Source organism: Meles meles, chromosome 21 (genome assembly GCF_922984935.1).
Source record: "Meles meles chromosome 21, mMelMel3.1 paternal haplotype, whole genome shotgun sequence".
Lineage (NCBI taxonomy): Eukaryota > Metazoa > Chordata > Mammalia > Carnivora > Mustelidae > Meles > Meles meles.
In genome coordinates, this window is record NC_060086.1 from 28,172,270 (window position 1) to 28,196,383 (window position 24,114).

General features: G+C 40.6%; 3 protein-coding genes across 6 annotated transcripts in view; 1 reads left to right on the forward strand and 2 right to left on the reverse strand.

Annotated features, from left to right (window-relative positions):
* ACSM3 (acyl-CoA synthetase medium chain family member 3) overlaps positions 1–10,612 on the reverse strand; it is a 56,313-nt gene extending 45,701 nt beyond the window's left edge. Inside the window, exon 1 of one of the 2 annotated variants that reach the window (XM_045994264.1) lies at positions 10,511–10,612. The gene's annotated coding sequence lies outside the window, so the exon portion shown is untranslated. The remainder of the gene's footprint in view (positions 1–10,510) is intronic. The other variant, XM_045994262.1, reaches the window with a different exon arrangement.
* Positions 10,289–24,039, forward strand: THUMPD1 (THUMP domain containing 1). Of its 3 annotated transcripts, none has more exons than XM_045994267.1 (5): positions 10,289–10,595; positions 12,704–12,878; positions 14,666–14,914; positions 15,864–16,317; positions 23,248–24,039. In XM_045994267.1, the coding sequence occupies exons 1-4, from the start codon at positions 10,368–10,370 to the stop codon at positions 16,283–16,285; spliced, it is 1,074 nt and encodes a 357-aa protein (XP_045850223.1). In that variant the 5' UTR covers positions 10,289–10,367; the 3' UTR covers positions 16,286–16,317; positions 23,248–24,039. The 3 variants fall into 3 exon arrangements, with proteins under 3 accessions (XP_045850223.1, XP_045850224.1, XP_045850222.1); XM_045994268.1 differs by lacking the exon at positions 23,248–24,039 and adding an exon at positions 18,036–19,852; XM_045994266.1 differs by lacking the exon at positions 23,248–24,039 and having other exon boundaries at positions 15,864–17,353.
* ACSM4 (acyl-CoA synthetase medium chain family member 4) overlaps positions 21,884–24,114 on the reverse strand; it is a 54,178-nt gene continuing 51,947 nt past the window's right edge. The window contains exons 16-17 of the mRNA XM_045992950.1: positions 23,085–23,204; positions 21,884–21,970 (exon numbers count right to left, since the gene is read on the reverse strand). Coding sequence (XP_045848906.1) covers positions 21,884–21,970; positions 23,085–23,204 — 207 coding nt within the window. The remainder of the gene's footprint in view (positions 21,971–23,084; positions 23,205–24,114) is intronic.

The window sequence follows — 24,114 nt, forward strand, 5'->3', positions numbered from 1 at the left end:
CATGACCTGAGGTGAAGGCAGAGGCTTTAACCCGCTGAGCCACCCAGGCGCCCTCACACTATACCTTCTTATTACACCCATAGTACTACCTCCAAAATGTTTCAACATCCTTCCACCTTCTTTTTTAGGAATTAGTTAATTCCTCTTGGCTTGTCACCTTGTTTGCCTTTGCTGTTTTTATTAAGGTAATTCCTTGACCCAACTAAAATCTTTAGTTCATTGACTTGAATACTGTCTTCTTCATGCCCTTACTTACCTCTTGCCCATCTTGGATTCTAGGTGCTACTCAGCTCTTTTGCACTGCTCTCCCCTAACATACTCATCTGGAAAAACCCAACTCTCTGCAGAACTCGACTGCTATCTCCCTATTCTGCACAGGAGCAGCTTAACATGGTTGGGGAGAAATGGTTCTGTGGAAACATAGTTCTGCCCTCAGAATGTTGATGGTACTTGCTAATGGTCTTAAAAAATCCAAGCAGGCCCTCCTCACTGCTTGATAACCCCATTACATATCTATAGTTAGAGAGAATCATTTCCCACCTTCTGTTTCTATAACCTTCACCTCTCCTTTCCCCTGATTTCACTGAGCTTTGTAAGTAGCCAGAAGAGAATGTCTTCAACCCCATAGCACCTAATCAGCCTATACTCCTACAGCTCTGCCCACACTCTGCATTCCTTCCTGTGACAATGAATATTGTCAAGTTCCGAGCTTGGGCCACCCTCTCCACTGTGTCCTTGACATCATCTGCTCTCCCCTACTCAAGAACATTGCTTCCTCCATTACCTCTCTCCTGTACCATCCATTTCTTCCTTTTGTTTGGACTAGGAATTGTAGTAAAGAGATAGTCGGCCACAGATACATGGTAGTATCTTCTTTATTAAAATATCTTCTCTTCTTCCACCTTTTCCTTCCTCTTATCCTTTTTATAGCAGAATTTCTCAAAATAGTTATCCAACTTGTTGTCTTTACTTCTTTATTCTGTCTCTCTCTATTTCTCCATCATGGAGAAATTTCAACCATATAAACTAATAGCTAGAATAGTATAACAAATCCATATGTGTCTCTATCATTCTGCTCCAATAATTGTCAATGCATGGCCAATTTCATTTCATTTATACCCTCACTCACACCTCCCTCTCCTTGCATTACTTGGAAACAAATCTAAAAATCATCATTTTACTAATTCAAACCTGTGGCTGAATTTAACCTATTTTTCTGTTCCCGTATTTTCTGTAAACTGATATATCTAGAGGCCAGATCAGTATTTAGCAAAAAGATTGCATAAATAGTATTGCATAATTCTATTACATGACATCTGGGGAACATAAAGTCTAGTTGGCTCACCTTTTGTGATGTTAAGCCATCAGTCTGATCCATCAATTACAAGGTTCCATCAGCTTTTCATCTAAATGCAGCTTTGGACAATCATTTCCTATATCCATTATTTCATGATGATCCCTATTTTCTCTGGAATGGGATCAGGTTTTCTTCTCTAGTACTCAACTAAAATGTAATCCCCTTCAAAAATAAAGACATTTTCGGGACGCCTGGGTGCCTCAGTTGGTTAAGCATTTGCCTTTGGCTCAGGTCATGATCCCAGCGTCCTGGGATCGAGTCCCACATCGGGCTCCGTGCTCGGCGGGGAGCCTGCTTCTCTTTCTGTCTCTGCCTGCCACTCTGTCTGCCTGTGCTCTCTCTCTCTCTCTCTCTCTGACAAATAAATAAATAAAATCTTTTAAAAAAAAAGACATTTTCAAAAACTGTTCTAAAGGAAAACAGTTTTATAGTACTGTCTCAACTATTTTGTCAACAACTTACAGACGGAAAAATTTTAATTCTATTTCGTATACATTTTGTAAGGAAAGATCAAGAGGCACCTCATGGTGTCCTGGCAAGAAAACAGAAGCCTGGCCACTGGTCCAGGATTTTCCTCTGAGTCTTAAAGAAAATACCAGCACTGGGCTTTCTAATCAGGTCTCTTAGTTCAAAACCCATATTCTTTTCACTTCATTGTGAGCTGTCTTATTAATTTATCTGAAAGACAGTGTTCATCATCTCTATGGACAATCAGACTCTGACAAAAAGAGTAGAGACATTTGAACAAACTCTAGATTCTCAGTGTGTTTTTCAAAGAGTGCTAGGTTTCAAATAAGCAAAATCTTAAAAAAAAAAAAAAAAAAAAGAGTGCTAGGTTATGGTGTAGAAACAAACTAACCCAAAGCTCAGAGGCTGAAGTCAAATGCAAAAGATCTGGGTTGATGGGTTTTTCTGGCTAGCTAACCTCCACACAGTGACTCAGGACCCTCATATTCATGGACTCCACTCTCTCTCAGGCCTCCTATAGGCCCTGTGCTGGCTCCTTTGAAATCAACCAACTGACAAACAGCAGAGCAAGAGCCAGAGCAAAGAGCTGAGAGAGTTGTGGAGGATCTCATATGAATTTAGGGCTAGAAGCCCACATTTCAGTGCTCCACCTTCACTTCCAGGGAGGTGAGAAATTGGTCTAGCTGTGGACCCAGGAGGAAGAGAAATACTTTGGTGAGCATCCACATCAAGAAAGCAACAGTTTATTTTAATGTAAAAATAATACATGCATATCGATAAAAATAAAAGATATAGAGTAAGAGAATAAAGTAGTTACCAAATGTGTTGCAAAACAAGGGTTGTGTGTGTGGGTGGAATATATATGTAACTACTTTTTCAAACAGGTCTTAAATCAAAACTTTATTTTTCCTCCCAATTTCTCTTTTCCCCCTGCTGTATCCAATATCCCTGTTCTATCCGATAGTGACTTCTTGCCATGATCCCACAATTAACAATTAATTTTAGTTATAAAAGTTTATCCACTTAAAACTGTTAATCACAAACTCAATGTACATCGCGCCTGTTCTTTTCTGCCCAACATAGGCTTGCTCTGTGCTTCTGGGGACCAGCAGTGGGCAGGAGGACTGGCCACTCTTCTGCATCCCTCCCACTGTATCACCTCACAAAGAGACAAATGGCGTGTCTGTCTCCCAGAGATCTTTCCCCTTCCCTCTTCTAAGCTCTAGATACTCTATTGTTGGGGGTAAGGAGAAAAGACTAGGGCAAGAGGGTTTATCTCCTGTTGGGTCTACCTGTTCAAGCCCAGGTAACTTCAGGGAGTCTACTTGACCCACATCTTTAGAACACCCTGTGTTGGGCTGCCCGCCTCTCCTTTCTTGTCTCTCTACATCATCTCACTCTCTGTGCCCTGCCATGTGTCTCTATTTCTCTTTCTGGCTCATTTCCAGAAATTGCCAGGCAGAAGGGTACATGGTCCCAGGAAAGTGAAGCCAGTGTCTTCTTCAAGGAACTTCTGCCCTTATGAGGGATTTCCTTATTGTTCTTCTCAGCAAAGGGTGTGGAAGTACTTTCTGCTCTCCCATCCCCAGTCTTCGGATATAGGCCCTAAAGCAGAGTGGTGTCAAGGTAGCAGGGCCAGTTGAGCCACCTTTTCACAAATCGGAGAGAGTTACCTAACTGTCTCTTCTGACAGTTTTCTTTAGAATGGAAAGGGCAGTGACTTAATGCCTCTTAATTCTTAGCTTTGGGCTTTAGTTGAGAAATGTGAAGAAACACCTGAAGTCTTATGAAGTATCATTTTTATATGCATGTAGGATTGAACATATGTGTTAAGTGTTTACATTATGTGTATACTCACATATGTGTGTGTGTATGTATGTGTATGTGTATATATTCCCTTTTAAAACATGAATTGGTTTATAGTACACATACCTTACTTTTTTCCCCTTCATTTTTCAGTGTATCTTGTACATCATTCCATATTAACACATTTAGATAAAATAAGGCTTCTCTTGGGTACTGAAAATTAGTAAGGGGTGGCTGGAGACACTTCAAAGCTAACTGGCCAATATAAAAAGCCTGGGTCTTCACTTCAACTCTTGTTTGATTATAAATTAGCCTTCCCAAACCTCTCAATTAGCAGCAGCCACAACAAAACAGCAGTAGCTAACATTTATTGAATATTTCTATATATGATTAGTATGAATTATTTTATTCAATACTCACAATGACCTATAAGATATATATTATAGCTAGTCCTATTTTATAGATGAGTAATATGAGGTTAGAGCAGTTGATTTGCTCAAGGTCAGAGAGCCAGAAAGTGGTAGATCAGTAGTTAAACACAAGACTGTCTGACTCTCTTGGGGCACCTGGATGGCTCAGTCAGTTAAGTGTCTGCCTTCAGCTTAGGTCATGATCCCAGGATTCTGGGATCAGAGCTCTGAGTCAGGCTCCCTGCTCAGCAGGGAGTCTGCTTCTTTCTCTTCCCTGTTCTCACTTGCTCTCTCTTTCAAGAAAAAAAAATCTGGCTGGCAATGTCTATTCTTAATCAGTTTGTTTCTCTGTTCATCTGTACATTGAATGCCGTATTCTCATTGACTTCCCTCCAACTTTTAATTTAAATATAAATGATTCAACCTGACTACTCATCTGTGCTGAACAATCGTCTAACCCTCAGTCACCCTGGACTCTTAAACATGTACTGTACCTACTCTGAAATTTTTATGTCTTGCATTAGTACTTTATCCAGTGCTCATGTTATGCCGTGGTGGAGTGTGCAGTTCATAGATTATTTCAGTTCCAAATGGAGGTATTTCTTATTTGGTGAACTGTCTGAGATTCCACCATTAGGGATCCATTCTTAGGAGCACTGACTACAGTGGAAAGTAAGAGGAGCAGGAGGAGGATCTAGAAGTAGCCAACGAAGTAGAAATAAATAGTAATACAATTAAATTTAAACATAGATTATTTAACCAAATCTCAGAGCAGTAGGAAGGAAATACCCAAGAATCCCTAGAAAAAGTTTTAAGGAGAAAGACTCATGCATGTGTAGGGTATAAAATTGGAGAAGAAAATTGGAGGGAAAGAGATTTATTCACTTTTGCCCTCAAGAACCTATGTCCATAAAATGCCAAGTTTGCCTTAGAGAAGCATACCTGTCCAGCTAGACTCCAGCAGTGGTGGGATGAAGCACATTGAGGGAGGCTGGGGTCAGGAGTTCAGGACACCCAGCAAGGCTGAGCCAAGATGCAGGTAGGAACAAAGAGCCAGACCAAACGTGGCTTCCCCATGGAAAGACCCAAGTTCAAATGGCTTCAGAGTCAGGCTGTAATCTGGGGCTCAGGCTGTTGGGCATGTTTCCTGTCCAACTGCGGGTGTGCGGAAAATGCATGTGTGACACAAGTGCTGTGGGCACAGAGCCAGTGAACGGCATGGGGTGTCATTCAATCAAATGGGAGGCAGGAGCTGGTTGGCAGAGGTAAGGGCATGCAGGTATTATGTATTTATCCTATTTTACTTCACACTACATTATTTTTAAAATTTATTTCCTTTCTGGACTCCTTCCTAGAAAGATTAAATTTCATTTTCAATAAGTGACACACTGAGATAAGAGATTAGGGGACAAATAATGTACTCAGGGGATTGGGCTGGGGAATGGATACTAATACTAAAAATACTAGACTTCAGTGAGTCACAGCTCGGCCCTAAACCAGCTGTTTTTAAGTCCACACTGACTGAACTGTGACTATGAACTAAGCACTTATCATGCCTGATCTTGAGTTCTGTTCTCCCAGTAACCTAGAAAATGGGTGTTTTATTATTACCTCCATTTATTGATTTTATTTATTTATTATTTTATTGTTATCTCCATTTAAAAACATTTAGGGGGAGTGTGCCTGGCTTTGGGGGTTGCCAGTTGAGCATCTGACTCTTGGTTTTGGCTCAGGTCATGATCTCAGGCTCATGAGATTGAGCCCCACGTTGGGCTCCTCAGTCAGCATGGAGTCTGCAGGAGATTCTCTCCCTCTACCTCTCTCTCTAATAAAAATAAATCTTTTTTCCTCTTCTTCTTCTTTATTTATTTTTATTTTTATTATTTATTTATTTATTTTTAAAGATTTTATTTATTTATTTGACAGAGAGAGATCACAAGTAAGCAGAGAGAGAGAAGCAGGCTCCCCGCTGAGCAGAGAGCCGGATGCAGGACTCGATCCCAGGATCCCGAGATCATGACCCCAGCCAAAGGCAGCGGCTTAACCCACTGAGCCACCCAGGCACCCCTATTTTAATTTTTTTAAAAGATTTTATTTATTTATTTGACAGACAGAGATCACAAGTAGGCAGAGGCAGGCAGAGAGAGAGGAAGGGAAGCAGGCTCCCTGCTGAGCAGAGAGCCCGATGCGGTGCTCGATCCCAGGACCCTGGGACCATGACCTGAGCTGAAGGCAGAAGCTTTAACCCACTGAGCCACCCAGGTGCCCTCTTCTTCTTTTTTAATAGCGAATGAGGAAATTTGACTTGTAACTTGCTTGGAGTCCCACAGCCAGAACATGGCAGAACTGGGATATGAACCTGGTTTGGCTTTAGAATTTTGGCTTTAGAATTTGGGCTCTTGATCATGTACATAATACCAACTCTGAAGGTGGCAGGTGTGGAGAAACCAAGTCAGCAGGTGGCCAGGGTTAAATCGTCAAGACATCTATCTCCTGAAAAATGCTGGGTATCAAGAGAATAAGGCAGGGAATGCTGGATGGATAGTGCAGTTAGAACATGAACAAAATGTATGAGTGTATGCTGTCTGTGTTTGGGACCTGGATGGATTCTGTCCTCAACATACAAGTAGAAATTACATGGCAGTAACTTTTAAGCTTAGGAAGAGAAAGGGAAAGAGAATTTAGAATGTCTTTTTTTTTTTTTTTAAAGATTTTATTTATTTATTTGACAGAGAGAGATCACAAGTGGGCAGAGAGAGTGAGAGGGAAGCAGGCTCCCCGCTGAGCAGAGAGCCCGACGCGGGACTCGATCCCAGGACCCTGAGATCATGACCCGAGCCGAAGGCAGCGGCTTAAACCACTGAGCCACCCAGGCGCCCCGAGAATTTAGAATGTCTTAAACTATTCCTCCATTCCTTCCTTCAACTATTACAAGCCACATCACAGAGCCCTTGGTGCCTAACGATAGACACCAGACCACTCACCATGACTGGTAACCAAAGGAGGTGAAAGTTCACACGAATAGAAACTTGACACAAATGTGTTTCCAGCATTGCCTGGGAAATCTCTCTCCTAATTCCTAGTTTCTGTTCTCCCTCCTCTGGTGGGGCTTAATGGGATCTGGATTTGGTATACTTCCCTTCTTAATAGCATGAGTCTTAACCTTTTTTCTTTATTGAACATTTTTTGGGGTTGAGTTCAAATGTTCAATAGCATTTTTTGAGTACTTACTGTGGACCAGGCACTAGGCTAGGCACTGAAGATGAAAGGAAAAAAATGAGTTTCAGGCAGTTCTATGCCTCTAAACACCACCAGCAATGCCAGCATAATGAAACTGTTCTTCAGAATCAACTGAGGACCTCCAGAAATCTATCTATGCTCTGCGATCTCCGCTCTGAAAAGTAAAGACTGTGCTGATTATCTAGGTGGAAGCAAAAAATAAGATGACAGGATTTTTGGAAGTAGTGGAAGATTCGGGGAGAGAACCCAAGATTAGTGACTATTATATCAGTGCCCCTTGTATATCAGATTACCTCTTTTAGAATTTGTATTAACTCAAATCTGGCAGCAGCTCTGTGTCTGAGAAGTAGCTGCAGGTGAGTATGGGGAATATTTGCTGAAGCTGCTGAAGTTATGGATAAAAAGGCCAGAGAAAAGAAAGCAGTGTGAAACACAGAAGCCAACATTTTTGGTTGTAAGTAATATTGCAACATATTCTGGCATACTTAGGCTGGAAAGATACTTACTGGAAGCTCTTGGGAAGCTGAGAGAATTATAGGGAAGGCTGAGGGTGCCAAGGATGGCTGTAGGAGCTAGGAAGCTGGAACTAAATCTATGTTCTAGAAAGTCTGGCACTGCCGTCACCTCTAGAGTGGCTGCAAAGCTGCTGATAGTGGATTTGAGATGCCACTGCCATTCGTGGGATGAATTCTCAACAGGCACTGCCTCTTTACACATTTGCTTCCAATTCTCAGTCCCAGACAGAAGCATCCAGTTGATGAAGCTGAGGTGATGTGCTCACCTTACAGGGTGGGAATAAGGGATACCTGACATTTCAAGTTTCCATGACACAAGGTGAGCCCTGCTTTCCACTCAGACTCATCCAATGATGGATTCCACCTCCTCCCCAAGGAAGGGGGTTCATTTACTGAGCAAACAAAAACAACACATAGCAACCATAATGGAGACAAAAAATAAAGGGAAAGAAGTCCTAGGTGGTCCTTGCATGTGTTCTACCCCAGTCTTCCCCTGTTGGTGATAGAATCTTGTTATTTCTCTGCCTTCATCCCCTAGAATAATAGTATTAAATAAAGACATAATGGAAAACACTTCCTCAAGGATTCCATTTCTTATGAAATCGCTTCCATATTTGGCCAGAAGGGGGCACCCTGAAAGGGAAATGAGTATTTTCCATTTGTCCTATTCTGCAGTGTGGAATAGGGCAGTTAACACCTAGCACTAATCAGGAATAGTAGTATTAATATTAGTAATTTAAGGAAAGAACCTAAGGAAAGATAAAGTTATACAAAAATATGTATATATACACACATATATACATATATGCACATATACAACTATACACATATATATACACATATTTACATATATATATAGTGAAGAAAAAAACCCCAGTTAATCATCAAGTTCAACATCAAACTAATTATTTTTCCTCCTCTTAGTATCTTGTTGTTTCATACATAACAATTAAATCTCAGAATGTGAGATTGAAATACCTAGGTCAGTAAAATGCACAGTACTCCTGCATTTGCTCACCAAAGCAATACACTGTTGAAGGTGGGACACCAACACCCTTATAAAAGGGATTTATAAAGTTCCAGTTGACTTTTAATTGCATGAAGTATAAGGATCTGGATTCCTGACCTTAGGGTATGAAGAATATTATGATGTTAACTATGAAGGGATTGCTTACCTATACAGAATAATGAGTGTTCTTAAACATTTTGGGGGATAGAATGAAAAGAAAGTAGCAAGATATAGTTCATCTTTCCCTTACTGTTAGCAAAACATCTTTTATATGTATATGGATTTCTAGACCATTAGTTCACATCAGCATTACTTTGTCATGGGAGTCACAAGAATGTCAATCTGAGAGATATAAGCCTTACAATAACTACGAGGTTCTCTATTTCTGACTTTCTATGACCATCCACTCCACATTTTGGGGTCACTGGATTAGCTAATTCTTCCTAGGGCAACAAAGGACAAACCCTTTTGGCTCTTCATGGTTTTGTTCAGAAGTGAGGACGTGATTTCCTGTCCAAACCAAGTGCACTTGGACCAGTAACTCACCAAAATTTTGCTTGCTATGACATCAGCGTCAATCAAAAGTGTGTGAAATTGATATGGACATTATCTTGGGTATGAATATAAATAGATTTCTTTAAAAGATTTTATTTTATTTATTTGACAGACAGAGATCACAAGTAGGCAGATAGGCAGGCAGAGAGAGAGGGGGAAGCAGGTTCTCCCCCGAGCAGAGAGCCCGATGCGGGGCTCAATCCCAGGACCCTGAGATCATGACCTGAGCTGAAGGCAGAGGCTTAACCCACCGAGCCACCCAGGCGCCCCTGAATATAAATAGATTTTGCAAGTTAAAATGTTCCTTCAGTGACAGTTTAATGCTAAGAAGTTTGTCCAGGTTTCTCTGTAGTTTATATTTCTCATTCTAATAGTCGGGTCTCTAACTGAGGAGTTCCTTATACTTTGTATCCTTCCTTTGTGCCTCTGGGGGTCCTTCAACAGGAGTACTAAAGTCTATTGATTATGCACATTTCACCAGAACCAAAAAATAAGTAGGATGGTTTGGAAGGCCCCAGCGACTTCTAAGAAGCATTGGCCTAGAAGAGCAAGATGTGTATGAAATGTGTCTTGCTCTGCCCAATTGAGTACTTAGGTCCTTAACTAGTACATGGGTACTTAATAAATACTAACTGCATGAATCAGTGAATATGATTGGTAAATGAAACCATTCTTTACAAGCATGATTTACACCCAGCTGGAAGCCCAGCATGTAAGTTTACAGAACAGCCTCCACCCGAAGGCCGCTTTCCCAGGGAAGTCCGAGCATGGGCTTAAGAGCAGTAAGAAGTGCCGGTCAACTGTCGCGACAGGCGGGCCTCGCACCACCTGTCCACAGCCTGCCACCTACCGGCTCTAGGACCCCGCGCAGTCGACTGAAACTTGGAGGCGGGACTAGGGGCAGGCCGTCGCGCACACATGACGTAAACCAGCTCGCGCCAGCAGAGGTGAGGAAGCCGGGAATAGCGCAGAAACACGTTTCTCGCTAGCCTCGGTTCTCACGCGCCATGGCGACCCCCGTCCAGCAGCCTCAGTCGAGCGGCGGAAAGCGCAAAGGCAAAGCTCAGTATGTGCAGGCCAAGCGGGCGCGGCGCTGCGACGGCGGCGGGTCCCGGCAGCTGGAACCCGGGCTACAGGGCATTCTCATTACCTGCAACATGAACGAACGCAAGTGCGTGGAGGAGGCGTACAGCCTGCTCAACGAATACGGCGACGACATGTATGGGCCGGAAAAGGTACGGGCCCCGGAGAGGGGAAGCGGCCTTTGAGGAGTGAGGGAATGCTGCAAGGCCGGCTTTCTTCTACGCGTGCGCGCGTTTTGTGGCGGAGGGGCGTGGCTTGCTCTGTGCTGCCGCCCCTTTACCTTATCTGGGTTGCAGACCTTTCCCGGGTAGTGTGCTTCAAAAACTTGTGGCCTTCGGTTGTTTTTGTTTTGTTTTCTTCCTCCCCCATTAGTGGCTCCTATTTATAGGTTGCTTCTGCGGCCTAGTGTTGTGTTTCTGAAGCTCTCAAACGTTTACTACTTACAGTAGATGTGTGAAGTAATGTTCATGAGGACACTGAAACTCAAGTTGGTTAAGTAAACGATCCAAGTTAATAAAGGAAACGTAATTTGTCCTCATAGTTTCTGACGTATCTTACCACTTTTACATCATGGTTGTAATGGTGTTTGTCCTGAGCAGTGTGTCTGAAATAGTGGGTTTAGTACTAGTGCTAGTTATTTTTAAAATGCGCATGTAAATGCAATTTAAAAAGTAAGAACTTTTTGTCCTCACACCACCTCCCACCACAGTTTGGAAATCATTATATTCCTAGCTTAGGATCAGGACTAATACATACACAAACACCTCAATGAATTAAAAGAGGGAGGATAATACAGGGGGCATTTGGATTCAAGTTCCATTATTTACTAGTTTTAGGGCTTGGACGTGGGTGTATTATTTAATCTTGCTGAGCTAAATAAAGAAAAATGTTAGTGTACTTAATGTTGACTGAAAAGGTGCTTATGTATATAAAATACATCCTGGCAGATAATAAAGTTTCCATAAATGTGTATAATTATTATTAGTGCTTCTCTGGCAAACTAATAATGGTGGGGCAGAGAACTGGGCAAGAATTGAGTGTCCTGTCTACACTGGTACCTTGAGCAAATTCTTGACTCTTTCTGTTTCCTGTTCCTTAGTAGAATATCAGGGCTTTTTATGCCCTGTTTAGTCTGATTGATGTAGTTTTTGAATGTAGGTGAGGTCCAGAGCTGAGGCCCAAGAAAGAATTCTCGAGAGGTCTTTGGAGCAAAATTGTGGCTTTATTAAAGCACCTAGTTAGGACCTGTGGGCAGAAAGAGCTGCTGCACAGGGGTTGTGAGGTGTGACTGATTATATACTTGGAAGTTGGGGAAGGTAAAGGAAAAAGGAGATTTTCAAAAGAACTTTTGGATGTTAAAGAGGACCTATGGGATATTAGTAGAGTCTTTGCCATTATCAAGTTAGGGTTGTTTTTTCCCCTCTACTAAAGCATTAACAGTAAGATATTTGGGAGTTTCCCTCTGGAAGTTAGGTTATTGATAAGAATGCGCCCCCCTCCCCCCCCCAGTAAATCACTAAAACATTTGGAAGATGAGAGAAACTCTTGTCCTGCAGGACTGTGATCTCTATTCATTAACCGTTGGTTTTTCCCTCCCTTAGCATTAGGGCAGCCAGGAGTGCCTGAGGAATATCACACATATCCCACGTGGGAGGGGACTGGGGTTTGCAGGGTGTCAGGTTGGGCTTTGTCCTCTGCCTTCTACTTGCTCATCATAATCTCACCAAAAGGAGAATGTCTTATTAGGCGCAAAGGTATCCGGTGATGGAATTAAGGTCTATCTTGAATGAATTCATCTGGTGAGCATGTGTTACCCTGTGTCCCAGAAAGTTAAGATGTTTTTCAAAGCACTTTCAAATTATATGTGTCCCACTCTGAAGGAACTCCCTTTTTCCTCCACATTTTGCTGAGAGCAATGTCCGTTTCTTTTCTTTTCTTTTCTTTTTTAAGATTTTATTTATTTATTTGAGAGGGAGAGAGAGGGAGATAATGAAAGGAGAGAGGTCAGTGGGAGAAGCAGACTCCTTGCTGAGCAGGGAGCCCGATGTGAGTCTGGATCTTGGGACTTCAGGATCATGACCTGAGCCGAAGGCAGTCGCTTAACCAACTGAGCCACCCAGGCGCCTGCGATGTCAGTTTCTTAATAAAAAGCTTGATTGTCAGTATTGATCTGTCTGCCATTGGAGATTTCACATAGGGTAGTTAATTGTAGCTTTTAACATGAACTCTTTTTGCATCTCTGCTCATTTGTTTCATGTAGTTTATCGACAAAGATCAGCAGCCATCTGGAAGTGAGGGAGAAGATGATGACATGGAGGCTGCCTTGAAGAAAGAAGTTGGTGACATTAAAGCATCGACAGAGATGAAGCTAAGGAGATTCCAGTCAGTGGAGAGTGGAGCAAATAATGTAGTCTTCATCAGGACACTTGGAATAGGTATGTATGACTAATAAACCTGAAGATTATTGAGCCTATAATATCTGGACATCTCCTTGCCTTAGAACACTGCCTACAAAATGGCTTCATGGTTATGACTCAGTTAAGTATTTGACCTGTCTTTGCCACACTGTTCTAGCACTAGACATATGGAAAGGTCAGATGGGGGGTGAACATCACATTGGCTTAGGAGTGGAAACCTGGCTTTACCACTTTCTTTGTATGTAACTTTAGGTGAAACAAGAGTACATATTCTGTTTAAGAGGAGCAGCTGCTTCTCAGTGCCAGGCAATTTGGAATGTAAGCCTGTAGGGCCAGATCTTCTGGTTTTTCAAAAGGAGTTGAAAATCTGGAGAAGTTCCTAGATTTTTTAATGCAGTTAACTAATTTAAAAGTATTGAAAACATGGGGCACCTGGGTGGCTCAGTGGGTTAAAGCCTCTGCCTTCAGCTCAGGTAATGATTTCAGGGTCCTGGGATCAAGCCCCGCATCGGGCTCTCTGCTCAGCGGGAAGCCTGCTTCCTCCTCTCTCTCTGCCTGCCTCTCTGCCTACGAGTGATCTCTGTCTGTCAAATAAATAAAAATTTAAAAAATCTAAAAAAAAAAAAAAAAAGGTATTGAAAATACTCAGTAGCCCCAAACAGACTTGTAAGTAGTGAGGATGGCCTAAGGACCATATCATGATCTTGTATGATTCATGGTTTTGGGCTTCTCTGAGTTCTAAGATCTAGATTATTGTCCAGACTTAACTAGTGGATAAATTAAATCTTTTAAAATGACTTGCAGATTTGTTTTGTAAAAGAATGTACTATTTAATAATGTTATGTTTGTAGTTGCTATTGTTACAGGGAAACAGTAGGGTGTTGGACAATGAGACATCACAAAAATGTTAAGTGTCTTCATGAACAGTAGTTTTTTTTTTCTTCCTTTTTTTTTTCTATTTTTTAAAGATTTTATTTATTTGACAGAGATCACAAGTAGACAGAGAGGCAGGCAGAGAGAGAGGGGGAAGCAGGTTCCCCCACCGAGCAGAAAGCCCGACACGGGGCTCGATCCCAGGACCCTGGGACCATAACCTGAACTGAAGGCAGAGGCTTTAACCCACTGAGCCACCCAGGCGCCCCATGAACAGTAGTTTTTAGTGAAAGCAGTAACAATGCTGAAGAGTTAACATATTAGGGCGCCTGGATGGCTCAGTTGGCTAAGCAATTGCCTTTGGCTCAGGTCATGATCCTGGAGTCCCAGGATTGAGTCCGGCATCAGGCTCCCTGCTTCGCAGGGAGTCTGCTTCTCCCTTTGACCCTTCCCCTTCTCATGATATCTCTCTCTCTCTCTCTCTCTCAAAAAAAAACTTTAAAAAAAAGAGTTAACCTATTAGATATAGTAACAATCAGTATAGGCAGTGAAGAAAGTTGGGAAAAATGTTGATTAGACTTATTTAACATTCATTATGGTAGTTTCTTCTATTATACTGTTGACATAGGTCACTGCCAATGAATAATTCATCAATTTTGAACAGCTTTTAAAATGTCTGAGAGTTTTTTTTTTTAAAGATTTTATTTATTTATTTGACAGAGACCACAAGTAGATAGAAAGGCAGGCAGAGAGAGAGAGAGGGAAGTAGGCTCCCTGCTGAGCAGAGCACCCGATGCGGGACTCGAATCCAGGACCCCGAGATCATGACCTGAGCCGAAGGCAGCGGCTTAACCCACTGAGCCACCCAGGCGCCCCTGTCTGAGAGTTTTTATTCCTAACTTACTTGTTTGCTTTGTGCTTTTTTCTTTTAGAACCTGAGAAATTGGTACATCATATTCTCCAGGATATGTACAAAACCAAGAAGAAGAAGACTCGGGTTATTCTACGTATGTTACCCATTTCAGGCACATGCAAGGCTTTCTTAGAAGATATGAAGAAATATGCAGAAACATTTTTGGAACCATGGTTTAAAGCTCCAAACAAAGGGACATTTCAGATTGTATATAAATCTCGAAATAACAGTCACATGAATAGAGAAGAAGTTATCAAAGAATTGGCAGGTATGTTTTTCTTAGTGATTTTACGTTAGTATGTAATACTAAATACTTGTTCTTGATTTTATTATTTATTTATTTATTTTTACAACTTAAGGCTTATAATTTTGAGTATAAAAGAAGTATATTAAAGTGTCTTTAAAATAGGGGTACCTGGGGGCACCTGGGTGATTCAGAGGGTTAAGCCTCTGCCTTTGGCTTAGGCCATGATCTCAGGGTCCTGGGATTGAGCCCCACATCAGGCTCTCTGCTCAGCGGGGAGCCTGTCTCCCCCCCCCCCCCCCCCCGCCCCACCTGCCTCTCTGCCTACTTGTGATCTCTCTCTCTTTGTCAAATAAATAAAAATCTTTAAAAAAAAATAGGGGTACCTGCCTGGCTTAGCCAGTAGAGCATGTGACTCTTGATCCCAGGGTTGTGAGTTCAAGCCACACATTGGGGGCAGAGATGATTTAAAAAAAAAAAAAATGTCCTTAAAATAACATCAAACCTAACAGATTTCAATATGTTGGATATGAGACTTTCTGGTAGGTAGATAGGTAATCTTCCAAATCAAGATTTAATTTTCTTTGAAAAAATAGGACTCTAATTAATGTCTTGAGATTTCATTTGTATTTATTTATTGAAAGGGTTCACAGCATTTCTTTTTGTAAAGATTTATTTATTCATTAGAGAGTGTGAGAGAGCATGTGCTGGGGGTGGGAGGAGAGGGAGACAAGCAGACTCCCCACTGAGTAGAGAACCCAATAATGGGGCTTGATTCCAGGACACAGAGATCATGACCTGGGCCACCCAGGGGCCCAGAATTCACAGAATTTGACTGGGGTCCATGTAGAAGAGTAGACTAGTATATAAATTGGTTTAACAAGTCCCAAACAGAAAGATGAAAGATCGTATTTGTATCTGTCAAGTTTCATGGTATCCCTCTCCCTCTGTTTCCCTCTTCTTTTTGTTACAGGAATAGTAGGCAGTCTCAATTCGGAAAATAAAGTGGATCTCACTAATCCGCAGTACACGGTGGTAGTAGAAATTATTAAAGCTGTCTGTTGCCTGAGTGTTGTGAAAGATTATATGTTGTTCAGAAAATATAATCTCCAGGAGGTGGTAAAGAGTGCGAAGGACCCATCACAGCTTAACCCAAAGCAGTCAGTGCAAGCAGGAAATGGGAAAGAAGCTAAATTGGAATCTGGTGACAAATCAAATCAACATGATCCAGCAGAAGGAAAAAATAACCAGCGGGTGGTACCAGAAAATAATGAGGAACCGGAGCAGACAAAACCAAGATCTGAGACACAGGTGGTGAATGAGGGAGGAGCTAAACCTGAACTCGAAAGTCAAGTCACAGAAAGATCTGAGTCAAGTGAAAATGACCTCTCATAAGGAAAAAAAAAAAACCTCCTTTGGTGTTGCAGGTGGGTTTCCCAGGTGGCGTTCGGTGAGATAGTGCTAGGAGTCCATATAAAATTATGACTGAAAATATATTGTTTTTGACCTTTGTGTGCTGCATAATGCTGAACTCGTAATATTGAACGGTGATTGAGAAACCCCTTTAACGGTTCTGTTGAAGATCTTTTGAACCCTCTATGCCAGTGTGCAGTTAGGCCTATATGCATCTGGTTGAGCTAGGAGAGGCTCTGGATAATGATGAACACTTCTGTGGAGGGGAGGGTGGAAGGAAGATAGTGTTGGCTTCTCCCTCCTGATTACCTTCCCCAGCCTCCCTTCTGTGCTGGCATCTAACTTAGGGGAGCAAACAAACTCTGTAAAAAAGAGAAAGTCATAGGGAAATTTTCATTTAAGGAAGGAATTTTTATGTGTTGCAACTCAGCTGTCCCTACTTTTGTTATAAACATTGCAAAAACATGGGCTTTACAGGTTTAGAAGTGAATTGTTTTTGTGAAGTTTTTTCTATCTTTTTGTGATTCTGTTAGTTATGTCAGTTTTTACATTTTATGAACATTTGTTACAAATTTGATGGTCCACTGCTGGAATTTTTGAAGCCATGGTGTGAGATAGAAGAGGACCATTCTAGGCCTAGAACTACAGACATTTCTGCTAAGGTTAGTGATGAAGAATTAGTGCTCTGAGTTTCTTCAGTATGTCAGTGCAACAAGAGACACAAATTCTTTTTTTATAGCGAAAGCTACTTTTCAGTGGTCTTATATAGACTTAAATCCAAGCTGTTCTGTTGCATTATATATTGTCAGTGGAATGCAACTTACAAACCTAGCATTTCCCCAGCAGTTGTAACTGTAAGTCAAAACCATTTGATAAGTAAAAATGTTTGTTATTTTAATGGCATCTGGAATATCAAAACAGTAAACTTTTGTTTAAAAAAAACATTCAGGGGCATCCTGGCTGGCTCAGTCCATACAGCATGAGATTGTTGATCTCGGGGTGATACATTCAAGCTCCATGTTGGATGTAGAGATTACTTAAAAATAAAATCTTAAAATCACATTTTTTTTTTTTTAAAGATTTTATTTATTTATTTGACAGAGAGAGAGATCACAAGTAGGCAGAGAGGCAGGCAGAGAGAGAGGAGGAAGCAGGCTCCCTGCGGAGCATAGAGCCTGATGCGGGGCTCGATCCCGGGACCCTGAGATCATGACCTGAGCCGAAGGCAGCGGCTTAATCCACTGAGCCACCCAGGTGCCCCTTAAAATCACATTTAGTAAAAGGTCTAAGAAGCAAATTATTTAGTAACAGCACTTATACCAAGAAAAGAAAAATTCACATAGTTGGTAAGAACCTAATCTCAACATAATGTTAAAATGCTAGAGCAAGAAGCAGTACAAGAAATTGAAAAACCTTCACTTTCAGTTTATTAAATTATGTCACCTGATGCTAAAAAATTAACTGAAAAGCAGCAGCTTCTCTATCTGGGCTGATAAATCAACAGATTTCACAAATATTTGTCATACTGTAACTTTGGTAAGATTGGTAATGATGATGAAATTCAAGAAAGCTTTTTCTGCTATGAGGAGCCTCTCAAAAGAAAGGCAGTATAAATTTAATGGGTCTTCATATCTGAAGGTTGAAAGTCTGTCATCTTTACTTCGGGTGCTCATCAGTTTTGCTCATTTTGGTAAAATCCTGACGATGTTATAGCACATGGCTTTCTTCACAGAGAGCTGCTGATATAAAACACTTGGAGATGAAATGAAAGTTCTGGATAATGCTGCAAAAATTATTATTAAAGACCCATTTATATAAGAATGTTTAAAAAAAAAAAAACTAAAGTCTGAACAAAGAGCACATAAATCTACATACAGAAATCCAGTGGCTTGTCAGAGGAGGAGTTCTCAACAGGATGCAGGATGTCTGAGTTGAAAGGTGAATTGCCAGAGTACATACAAGAAGATAATAGGCCAGATTTTTTTGAGTGCTCAGGAGCCCAAGTATGGCTATAGAAACTAGTCTGTTCAGTGGACATTTTTCATCACATGAACCAATGAAACAAGTTTCTGCAAGGTCCTGGAGAAAATGTATTTTCTTGAAAGTGATAAGATTCTCAGATTAAAAAGAAACAGACTCTTCGGAACTATCACTCTGCCAAAGGAACTCTTGAAATGTTTCCACAGCCAGTTGGGCTTGAGAATGAAGAAAAGATAGCAACAAGTCTGGAGCCTTAACTACAACTCTCCATGAAGAACTGCAAAACCTAATTAAATAGCATTTTCTCTCCTTTTCCTAAAACTGGTGCATGACTGAGGGAGGAACCTCTTCTCTGAATCTCAGCCTGAGATTTTCTCCAGAAGAAGAAAAAGAACTCTGTGAGTCATAGTCTGATAGTTCTGGGTTTTTGTGAAATCAGAGCATCCTTAACTTACTGCTCATACTCCCATGCCATGAGGGTTCCCTTAATTTGGAAGATTTTTCAAGGTTTCCTCTAGCATAAAATTACTGAAGAACACTGGAATAGATGGACACCAAAGAGGGCTGCATACTAAGTCCAGATTATGAGTAAATAGTAAGAGGCTGTGAAATTAACTTTTGGAGATGGGTTTATTAAGTTTGAAACAGTTCAGTAGTATTATAAATGTTGAGTCTTCCTGCACCAGTGTCTGTGTTTATTTAATGGCTAGGGTATATGGGAGTGTATTTTTATCCTCCTAAACTAGTGGTCCAGACTAGAAGGATTTGGGAGGGGCAAAGGCTGTTACAGACTGACCTTGGTTAATGCAGATGAGGCTGGAGCTTCCTTCTAGATCTTCGATATTTAAAGTGTTAACTCTTAATAGGTTGAGGTCATCTTGGAAGGATGGTAAGAGCATTTTAAGTGTCATTTGTGTGAACATGGAGGATAGGATTTTGGTGCCTTCATTGGACTTACTCCAAGAAAAAGATCATTTTATTTTGATAGTGCAAGACTCTGCGACTTCGGGAATAAAAGTGGCCATATGCTTTTAGAACAGCTAACTCTGAAGAACTGGATTCCTTTTACTTTGTGAGAGCTGCTACTCTACAGAAAGATTTTGCTTTAGTAGTTCGTTTTGAATCTTCTTGTGTTTATTTGTATTTGGTAAGACCTGAGTGCGACAAAAGCTCTTCTTCCCCAGCTCTAAAGCACTGTGTTCTGTTGGAATCCAAATTCCTTTATTGATATGTGAAAAGTTTCCCAACTTTATTGTCGCTGACATTTGAGGATGTTGTTTTATAAATGACAAATTTCCAGGATGGGAATTGAATGGTTTCTTTTTTTTCCTTTTAATTTTTTTTTTTTTTAAAGTTGTGTCAGTTAAAAAAACTTCAGTATTGTGGTTTAATAAACTTGTTTTGCTTTGTGGAGGAAGGAGTGTTAAACTTAGTATCTTGAAACATGTTTGTGTAAGTTCACACATGATTTCTAAATGTTTTTACTTGTATTTTGCTTTTGGTATGGCCAGATATTTAGCTTATTTTTCATAGTTCCTGATACTTTCAGAAAAAGCAAAATAAATTTGTTCCCTAAAGATTGGTGTTCTGTGCTTTTTCTTCCTCTTATTAAATCTTTTGCTTTATAATAGATATAAAAGATGCTTATATGTCACATTATGTATCAAAAGTCATGTACATTGTCCTAAAACATACAGATATAAAACTCTTAATAATTGCTCTTGATTAATTACTCTTAAGTAAACCAAACTTGGGATATTCTATGCTTTAAAAGGAGGTATGGGGTGCCTGGGTGACTCAGTCGGTTAAGCGTCCAACTCTTGATTTCAGCTTGGGTCTTGATATTGGGGTTGTAAGATCAAGCCCCATGTTGGGCTCTGTGCTCAGTGGGGAGTCTGCTTGGGATTTTCTCTCCCTCTGCCCACCCCCACTCCATTTTCTCTAAAATAAGTAAATCTTTTTTTTTTTTTAAAAGTAATACAGTACTTACTGGCTTTTGAGTTATTTATATTACTTATTTTTAAAATATATTTTATTTATTTGAGAGAGAGGGAGAGATCACAAGTAGGCAGAGTAGCAGGCAGAGAGGGGGAAGCACGCTCCCTGCTGAGCAGAGAGCCTGATGTGGAACTTGATCCCAGGATCCTGGGATCATGACCTGAGCTGAAAGCAGAGGTTTTTTTTTTTTGTTTTTTTTTTTTAATTTATTTTCAGCGTAACAGTATTCATTGTTTTTGCACCACACCCAGTGCTCCATGCAATATGTGCCCTCTCTATTACCCTCCACCTGGTTCCCCAACCTCCCACCCCCTGCCCCTTCAAAACCCTCAGGTTGTTTTTCAGAGTCCATAGTCTCTCATGGTTCATCTCCCCTTCCAATTTCCCATAACTCCCTTCTCCTCTCCATCTCCCCATGTCCTCCATGTTCTTTGTTATGCTCCACAAATAAGTGAAACCATATGATACTTGTCTCTCTCTACTTGACTTATTTCGCTCAGCATAATCTCTTCCAGTCCCATTCATGTTGCTACAAAAGTTGGGTATTCATCCTTTCTGATGGAGGCATAATACTCCATCGTGTATATGGACCACATCTTCCTTATCCATTCGTCCGTTGAAGGGCATCTTGGTTCTTTCCACAGTTTGGCAACTGTGGCCATTGCTGCTATAAACATTGGGGTATAGATGGCTCTTCTTTTCACTACATCTGTATCTTTGGGGTAAATACCCAGCAGTGCAATTGCAGGGTCATAGGGAAGCTCTATTTTTAATTTCTTGAGGAATCTCCACACTGTTCTCCAGAGTGGCTGCACCAACTTGCATTCCCAACAACAGTGTAAGAGGGTTCCCCTTTCTCCACAACCTCTCCAACACACATTGTTTCCTGTCTTGCTAATTTTGGCCATTCTAACTGGTGTGAGGTGGTATCTCAATATGGTTTTAATTTGAATCTCCCTGATGGCTAGTGATGATGAGCATTTTTCATGTGTCTGAAAGCCATTTGTATGTTGAAGGCAGAGACTTAACCTACTGAGCCACCCAGGTGCCCCTATATTACTTATTTTAAAATTAATATTTTAATTCACTTTATTTCTGTTAAGTAGGCTCCACACCTACCATAGAGCCCAACATGGGGCTTGAACCCATGACTCTGAGGTCAAGACCTGAGCAGAGTTGAGGAATCAGATGCTTAACCGACTGGAACACCCAGGCACCCCTTTAATTCACTTTAAAGAACTAGCAATACAAGATGTTAGGCAGAAGAAATTCTGTCTTGAACACTTTTCTTAGAATAGTTCTAATCTTTATTTTGACTTAATCAGGCACAAGATAAATTGATTGTCCACTGTGCTTTTCTAAGCAATCATTTGCTATTTAAAACCCTGTAGGTCATTAAAATCACTGCCTTAGTTTGGTCATAACTTTTTCCCAAATATTTTTGAATTATTATTTATATAATTTTTGGCTAAGTACAGAACAAAAAATTGAGTTTTTCAACCAGGAAAAACCTTCAGCATTGCAAGAGAGTAGTCTCTAAATAAGCAAGAAGCAAGGACTAAAAAGAAGACTGACTATTTAATGCTGTAGTTGCTTATTAGGCTATGTTCGACCCCATTCATGGTCTCTCAGAACATTGCGTTTGATTTTCCCGGTGATTGTCTTCGGGAGTTCTGGAACAAATTCCACCTAATTAACAGAGAAACATACTATGAGACACTTGATTCCGTTTTGACAATCCCAGTTGTCAATACAATTGGGAGAGCTTTCATGTAACTGACAAGTTTGAGTCTGAGGGACATCTTAGCCTAAACTCATTGCAATTCTTGTGTTTATTATCCAGTTGACAATGGACCTACATCATGAGTTTTTAGTGCAAAGACTATATGCTTTGTCAGAGGATATAATGATCCTTTGCTCCATTGCTTCCCCTTCCAGTTCAAGTTAGAGCTGGGCCTCTACTGCCCCTAGGAAATAGAGGCCACACCTAAATGTACAGAGAAGCAAGTTAATTCTTAGATTTGGGGCTTTAAAGAGATGGACCCTGCAGCCCTTTTTTAAGGGAGACTTTTGAGAATTAATTTTGAGTACAATTTACCCATTATGCTCAGAGTAAAATCCTTTCTCTGTTCCCCTTGCTCAAGATGTGACTTTAAAAATTTTCTCAATGTTTCTGCAAATCAGCTGGTGACTGATTTAGTAAATCTGATGGAGAAGATGTATCTAGTTCTGAGGCTGAAGTTAACTACCTTTTGGCTGAAATACCAGTTGAATGGAATTCTCATCTTAAGGATCAGTATCAACCAACAGTATTCCAGGATGCGAAGGAAGGAAATTGCAGTGCCATTATTGTTTTTATATACAATTATCCTTAAATCCTCCCTTGAAGAAGTTTTCAGGAAACATTCCACAGTTTCTTCGGATAGCATCTTTTTTCTGGGCCTTAAGTTTGGTCACTTGATACTTAAAAGGCTTGTGCTTTGAAGAGTATTATGGCTTGAGAATACTGATAGCTGAATCAAACGCTGTCTTTACATTTTTTTCCCCTCATGGAATGGGACCGATTAGTCTTACAAGGATCCTTAGTTTACTCAGTATTGCAGAGTTGATAGAAACTAGTGTATCAAACATCTAAGTGTCCTAAAATAAAAATTTTAAAGCAAAATTCTTAAGGCTAAACAAGTTGAAGTGTCATCCACTTATATAATGAGCTACCATAAAGTCAAAAGCTAGTAAAATCTATGTACTTAAATAGCTTAGACCCTTATTTGGTAACACTTAACTTTGGTCAAAAAATACTTGCCTTTCTTGGATATTTGTAAGGTGCAGTTGATTTTTTCACATGATCCTGAAGTTCAAGAATTAATTTCTCTGGGTTGGATGATTTAAAGGGTGCAGATAAGACAACAAAAGCTTTCACTACCTGCAGGAGAAAAGTCAATTTATATTGATTTTTTTTCTTTCAGACACATCAGGAGTTTGGAACCAAAGCCGAGCACAGACAGGTACTTATAATTACTTGTTAATGCAACTTGAGTGATGAACGCAGATCCAGAGATCACCCTTGAACTTGGATACAAGTGGGGTTTTGAGATCTAATTCTAGATAAATGGTTTGTGAGTGTGAGGAGTGCAGTGTTTCAATAAAGCTAAAACTTGAGTTTTGTTTACATGTCACACATGTATTTAACATTTCAGTCAGACTAGTCCTATATATTATACAGGCAGTCCTTGATTTGCAGATGATCATTTATTCCAGACCTACACAGAAGCATGTAATAGGGAGACAAATGGAGGTTCCAGAGAATATGGTTTGAAAGGGATTTGGGGAGGCTTGGTGGAGGGATTTTGTATGCTGGGAGATGAATTCTTTGGAAGGATCACTCTACCTCTGAAAGGTCTTTTTTGCCTAGTATTTCTTGCTTCTATACTATACAAAACCCACCAATTAGATAATTATTGAGGTTAGTTAATTATACTTTAAATTATTAATTATTCATACATTGATTCCAATTCGTATTTACTTCTAATGTTCAAATGAAACCAGCTATATTGAGAGAATGAGAATATGGTGGCAAGAGAAAAGTACTTTGCAGAAGAGAACCCACTGGATGTGGAGGTGGTGCAAGAGGTTTGAGTATGGGATCCATAGAGTCACTGCAGAGGGTCAGAGAGGGCGCCTGGGTGGCTCAGTCGGTTAAATGTCTGCCTTTGCCTTGGGCCGTGATCCCTGGGTCCAGGATGGAGCCCCACATGGGGCTCCCTACTCAGTGGGGAGTCTGCTTCTCCCTCTCTGCCACTCCCCCTGCTTGTGCTCTCTCTCTCTCTCTCTTT